The sequence below is a fragment of the Microtus oregoni genome, unplaced genomic scaffold (genome assembly GCF_018167655.1).
Source record: "Microtus oregoni isolate MIOR12 unplaced genomic scaffold, Mior012 000035F_ref0000213, whole genome shotgun sequence".
Taxonomy (NCBI): Eukaryota; Metazoa; Chordata; class Mammalia; order Rodentia; family Cricetidae; genus Microtus; species Microtus oregoni.
Genome location: NW_024543094.1, coordinates 13384359 through 13390635, shown reverse-complemented (window position 1 = coordinate 13390635; position 6277 = coordinate 13384359). Strand labels below are relative to the sequence as shown.

Genomic DNA, 6277 nt, shown 5'->3' with positions numbered 1-6277 from the left:
ATTGTAGTAGGATTCTTCTTATAAAAGGCCTAACTAAGCCTTGCTAAAGACTATACACAGATCGAATCACAGCAGATCGAATCACAGCACAAACAACTGCATTTTAATTCTTTATTTAAAAAAAAAAATAAAAAAAAAACAACCAACCCAAGCCCAAACTATGTATAAAATCCTTTGTTCCAAATAGATAATATACAAATGGTTTCTTCTTGTGTATATTTTAAAGACTTAAGAAAGTTCTAATATCATAAATAATTTCTTCCTCAGATTGATTTTTTTTGTAGTGTAGCATTAAAAAAAAAAACCCGAGTAAGTGGAAAAGTGTATAAATTTGTCATTTACGAAAAACATGGTTTTTCTCTTTGTAGTGTTTCTTAGGCAATAGCAAACAAAACCATTACAGATTATACTTTTTTACAATGTGGTAAAACCTCTGAAACATGCACTTCATAAGCCTCTAACCGCACGCAAAAATGGCTATTTGTTAAAATAGATTTTACTTTAGCTAGGTAAACATGTGAAGGTCTCAATTTTAATATTAAGCTCAATAGTTTTGAAGGCATTATATTTAGAATGAAAATTTTACAACAGTACTCAACATTGTAACCCAAAGCTAATGGCAACTGTGGTCTGATAAATGCGACATTTTAGCAAAGTATAAAAACGAAACATGGATTTTTTCAGATGAGGATTGTTTGTATGTATTTGAAGTTTTTCAGACACAAGAAAATACTAATTTATTGTTGGCATCTTCCATGCCTAGCCTCAACTCCAAAATGTAGTTTAAATCACCTGTAGAAACACAAAATTGGTATGATAAATGACTAAGAAATACTTATAACTGGGACAACTATACATTCATTTTACTGTCTCCCCTGTCAACCCAGGCTGGCTGCAAGTAAACTGAAATAAAAAACAGGCCAGGCTGTGGTGACCTGTGTCTTTAATCCCAGCAGGAGGCAGAGACAGGTGAATCTTTGAGTTCGAAGCCAGCCTGATCTACAAGAGCTAGTTCCAGGACAGGCTCCAGAGCTACAGAGAGACCCTGTCTCAAAAAAACAAAAACTAAAAAAACAAACCCAACCAACCAAAAAAACCTTTTGAATTTAAAGAGCCATTTTAAACATTCTTTCCCTCAATGGCAGTGTTTGCTGTCAGTAATTCCAGCTTACTCTGGAAATTTTAAAAAAAGTTCTTACCAGTAGCTACTCCTAAATGGAGCTGCTATATTTTGTATATTTTCAGTAAAGTAGTTTACATCTGTAACAAGGATTCCACTATTTTCAAAGACTTCCGGGGATGCCGTGTGCTTGTCTGTAAAGAAGAAAAACTGTGACAAAAAGCCAGTATTCCCATTTTTTTCGAGGTAGCAGAATTCACTAGAATGAGAAGCACTAAGACATATGGTAGTAGAATGAGGAGGGAAGGGGCATAATGGGCACGGTACTGTTTTCAGTAAACCAGGTGGCAGCTAAGGCTCATAGAAATTGTGAAAAAAAAAAACCATGTACTTTGTAGGACCTGATAATATTAGAGGACTATTAACTAGAACTCCTTGGCAAGCATCCTCTGGTTCTGGGTATCTGTCAAAACATACACGGCACTAATAGCAGTGGGTAATTCCACATGTATCTAAGGCATTCAATAACTACTCAGAAAGGATATTTCTAGAGCCGTCCTGTGTTAGCATTAACTGAGAAATGAAGATTAGAACTCAAGATTAAATTTACCTGTTAGGAAGACAGCAAACCTGGCACTGATATGCTGAATTTGCAGGTTTAGCAAACATTTCAAAATTTCAGCTTTTGTCGGTGATGGAGAGTCACAGTTGTGATAATGAAGCAATTCAATGATATTTACACTCTGGTATGATTTCAGAATTAAGTTCTTTTTATGCGCGATTGAATCTACCCTGGAAAAGAGAAAGAAATGTTAGCTTTTCTTGCTTTCATTGAAAAGAAAAAGATTTTAAATTGTGTATCTGTGAAAGAATGTGCACCCTAAGAGTCCAAAAGAGTGTCTGAGACTCTGAATCTGGAGTTACGGGCAGTTGTGAGCCACCCAATGTGGATGCTGGGAATTGAACTTTATCTTTCAACTACCAAGATTTTTGCTCTTTGCTTTCAGTTTTAGCTACTTGTATTAAAACAACACTTGCTCAAAGAGCCTGCCCCTTTTTTCTTGATGTTCTTTATCATGGCATAATGGCCAATATGTATGCACTGTCCTGATTAGTTGCCTCTAAACTTTACAACAATAATGAACTCCTTTGAAAATATAGACTGTAACCTTGGGACAAACACAACCCACGTAGTTACTGCTACTTCACCGGTAACTAAAGGTCCTTCAAAGTTCTCAGGCAGTTACACAATTACAACTATGCTTTCTCACTGATCTTAGTGGACATTTGCACTAACATGTAAACCAACAAATCTTCCTTAGGAGTGACGTAATGGTCTTGCTCCATAGTTCAGATTGGCTTATTACTGTCATCCAGAGATTTCCCTGTTTCTGCCCTTAGTGCTGGGATTAGACTCTGCTGCTATATCTGACAGCAACTGGTCTAATTTATGTTTCATACTTAAATTTTGTGGCCAGATAACCAATCTCAGTGAAACTAAGCAGTAGCCAGACTTTTCTTAATTTTTTATCTCTATAAAATCTTACTTTTCCTTTTTTTTTCCTCCTAGAGAAAAATCTCTTTAGTTCTTTAAATTTATTTACCTATAGGTGTGTACCTGACAGTTTAATACATGATTAGTATTGCTGTTAAGCCTTTCCTCTAAAATAATGGTTAGCAGGGGATGAAGAGCTTCGCTATTAAGCGCACTGGTCTGATCCAGTACCCATATGGTGGCTCCCACCTTTGAGGGAATCTAATGCCCTCTTCTGGCTTCTGGGGGCACTGCATGCATATGGTACATACATACAGGCAAGACACCAATAATACACCATCTTTTAAAAAGCTGGTTAGCAAGATCTTCTATGAGTTCCTGGCCATACCCTCCAGTCAGGTTTGTTTGGTTCACTATCCCTACCTTGTTAGTGAGCCTTATCTTGGCTAGCTCCTGCCCCAAGGAAAAACCTCAAATTTTATTCTGTCTATAATCTATGTGTCTGTATGCACCTGCAGGTCAATGTAAGTGACATGGATGTGCAGGTGCCCATAGAGGCCAGAACAGGGCACTGGATCCTTTGGGGCTAGAGTTACAGATGGTTGTGAGTCACCGAATACAGGTGCTAATATCCAAACTCTTGATGGAGCAGCAAGTGCTGCTAACTGCTATTTCTACAGCCTGTACCGTCTTTACACTCACACAATATACTTGCTCCTAGTGTCTGAAGATAGCAGTGTTAAAAGTATTCAATAATTTAGCGTTCAAAGTCTGGAACTAGTAATGTGCTCATGTTCAGGTTTGTTTTCTTGGTATGTACAGTATCTAGTACCTGGTGCCTTTTATCCTTTATCTACTTTCTTGGTATGTAAAGTATCTAGTACCTGGTGCCTTTTATCCTTTACTTGGTGTGTAAAGTATCTAGTACCTGGTGCCTTTTATCTTTTATTTACTTGTTTGTTTCCTACTGTTCGCAGAGAATTTGGAGTCACACTTTGAATGTGCAGAAACTCTTATAGACTCCAAGTCTCTTGAACCAAATCAACTAATTTTCTTTTTTTAAAAAAAATCCCTGCTTTGATGCTGGGGATGTGATGTGGTCAGTATGAGGTCAGTATGTGGACATGCATGAGGACTTGAGTTTAGACCCCTAGCATCCATGTAAAAAGCCAGGTGTGGTGGCACATATCTGTAACTCCAACATAGGGAGGTGAGGGCAGGCTCACTGGCCAGCCAACCAGCCAAGTTCAATCCATGAGTTCCAGATTCAGTGAGACCTTCTCTTAAAAAATAAGATTGGCAGTGATAGAAAACACCTGACAGACTGCCAGGCTCCGTGCAAACAAGTGTGTAACCCACACAAACCACACACACAAATCACTGCTTTAACTTGATATGCTCTGGCAGGAAGGCCTGCACTTTTCTGAAGAGAAGATGTGTGTGTTGGGGGTGGGGGTTGGGGAGGGACTGAGGAGAGGAAGGGACACTGATTGGGCTGCAAAAAACTTTCTAAAAGCAATCAAAACAACAAATCACTGCTTTAGATTTATAGCAACCTGCCTACTGTTTAAATCCAATACCCTGACAACTCAAAATAAGAATCAATAGCCAAAAACCACCAGCACCAAGCTCACATTTCACCATATTTTTGCATATGGCAGCAGAGCCTGACTTAGCTGCTGATGTTGCTGTAGATACAACTCTCACTGGATGCCCTATTACAAAAAACAAATCCCAAAGCTATCCAGCAGACCTAAATCTTAGGAAGCCAAGCTTTAATATTCACTGACACCGTTCTTGTAGCTGTGGTGCTTGAGTTACACATAATCTAAGGCACATGGAAAACTAGGGTATTTGCACCTTTCTCCACATGTACATACCTGACATCTTCCTTGAGCTTTTTATTCTCTCTGTAGTGAAGCAGCCACTTCCATCTTCCATTTTCATTTAGTTTTTCCAGGATTTTGACAATTTCCTTCAATTGAACTGTAGAATAAGTTTAGCAAAGAGAAGATGTGTCTTAGTTTTTATTCATGCAAGATCCATTAGTTGTCACTTAGGAACAATCAGACCCACGTCTCCACCTCTTCCATGTCCAGGCAATGTCCAGCCTCAGAAACACATAACCTGTGAGACTCCTCAAACCAGTTTTACCCAGTCACACTATAATGGGAAACAACTGTGAAGGGGCCTGTGCTAAAGCTCTGAACCAGCCACATGACAGACAGAAGCAGTAGTCCAGTGCAGTAGAAAAGTTATGTATTTTTATTAACCTAGTTTCCATGAAGAATTTTTTTTTTTTTTTTGGTTTTTCGAGACAGGGTTTCCATGAAGAATTTATGCTGATGAAGGTAAGCTGATTGCAAAATGGTATTCAAATTATCCTGATGTGATCAGAGTTAAGGCAGGTTTAAGAAGTAAATTCTAGGGGCTGGAGAAATGGCTCAGAGGTTAAGATCATTGCCTGCTCTTCCAAAGGTCCTGAGTTCAATTCCCAGCAACCACATGGTGGCCCACAACCATCTGTAATGGGGTCTGGTGCCCTCTTCTGGCCAGCAGGCATACACACAGACAGAATATTGTATACTTAATAAATAAATATTTAAAAAAAAAAGTAAATTCTACATTAGACTGTTCAAGGTATTAACCAGGATGACTTTTGGAAGGCTTTTTTTTTTTTTCTGGTTTTTCGAGACAGGTTTTTTCTATGTAGCTTTGGAGCCTGTCCTAGAACTTGCTTTGTAGATCAGGCTGGCCTCAAACTCAGAGATCCACCTGCCTCTGACTCCTGAGTGCTCGGATTAAAGGTGTGCACCACCACTGCCTGGTCAGGAAGCCTTTTTTTTTTTAAAGTTTTTTTTTTTGTTAATATTAAGATATTAGGCACTGTGCCATTAGAAACGGAGAACTGATTCTAAAAAAAAAAAACAAAACCAACCAACCAACCAAAAAAACCCACAAAGCCCTAAAATAGTGCTGATCTGCCAAGTGTTAAGGATGACTACATTAAAAGGATTTGGTGCAGCAATTGGCACAAAGTAAGCCTTCAACATATGGTAAATGATTTCTTTAGAGTTGATAATTTCTTCTTGATGAAACAGTATTTGTGTCACTGGGTAAGGAGAAATTGAGATGCCTAGATTTCAAAATTAAAGACAAACCTAATGTTAAATTTTCTAGTATGTCATCATCCGATACCACAAAGCCGCCTGAGCGAAACAGCTCTTGGTAGGTATCATTCAGAATGTCTTCAGGAGTGTCTACCCCGGCAAAAATGACACTTGGGAAATGCTTCAGCTTCAGCAGAGAAGGAATCTGTTAGACATAAAAGGACTTCCATGAAGAAAGACACATATAGGCACATTTAACATTCTCACAGATTTCAAGGACCATGAGCAGCTGTAAATACTTCAGCCAGAACCACAGACAATGCTGCCACACACGTAGAGCAGTTCTCACCTATGAGTAGCCATTAGCTCATCAAAATTAATTAAAAAGAGCGCTAGATATAGCTCATGAAAGAACATGTCTGAAGTTCAGGGGACCTATAAAGGGTTAAGTCACACAAACTCATTCTGTTTCCAGCTCACCTGGTGGTGCCAATACCACTAAGCTCATGTCACTATCCTGTGTCCACAAGTCGCTTCTTGTGACAAGTAATT

General features: G+C 38.6%; 1 protein-coding gene across 5 annotated transcripts in view; it reads right to left on the bottom strand.

The window, feature by feature from the left end:
* Window positions 1-103: 103 nt before the first annotated feature.
* Tasor2 (transcription activation suppressor family member 2) overlaps window positions 104-6277 on the bottom strand; it is a 52191-nt gene continuing 46017 nt past the window's right edge. For 4 of the 5 annotated variants that reach the window (XM_041630551.1, XM_041630550.1, XM_041630549.1 and 1 more), the window contains 5 exons: window positions 5777-5930; window positions 4496-4601; window positions 1731-1912; window positions 1200-1314; window positions 104-792 (listed from right to left, as the gene is read on the bottom strand). In XM_041630551.1, coding sequence (XP_041486485.1) covers window positions 789-792; window positions 1200-1314; window positions 1731-1912; window positions 4496-4601; window positions 5777-5930 — 561 coding nt within the window. In that variant the 3' untranslated portion in view covers window positions 104-788. Of the gene's footprint in view, window positions 793-1195; window positions 1315-1730; window positions 1913-4495; window positions 4602-5776; window positions 5931-6277 lie in introns of those variants that run through there. The other variant, XM_041630553.1, reaches the window with a different exon arrangement.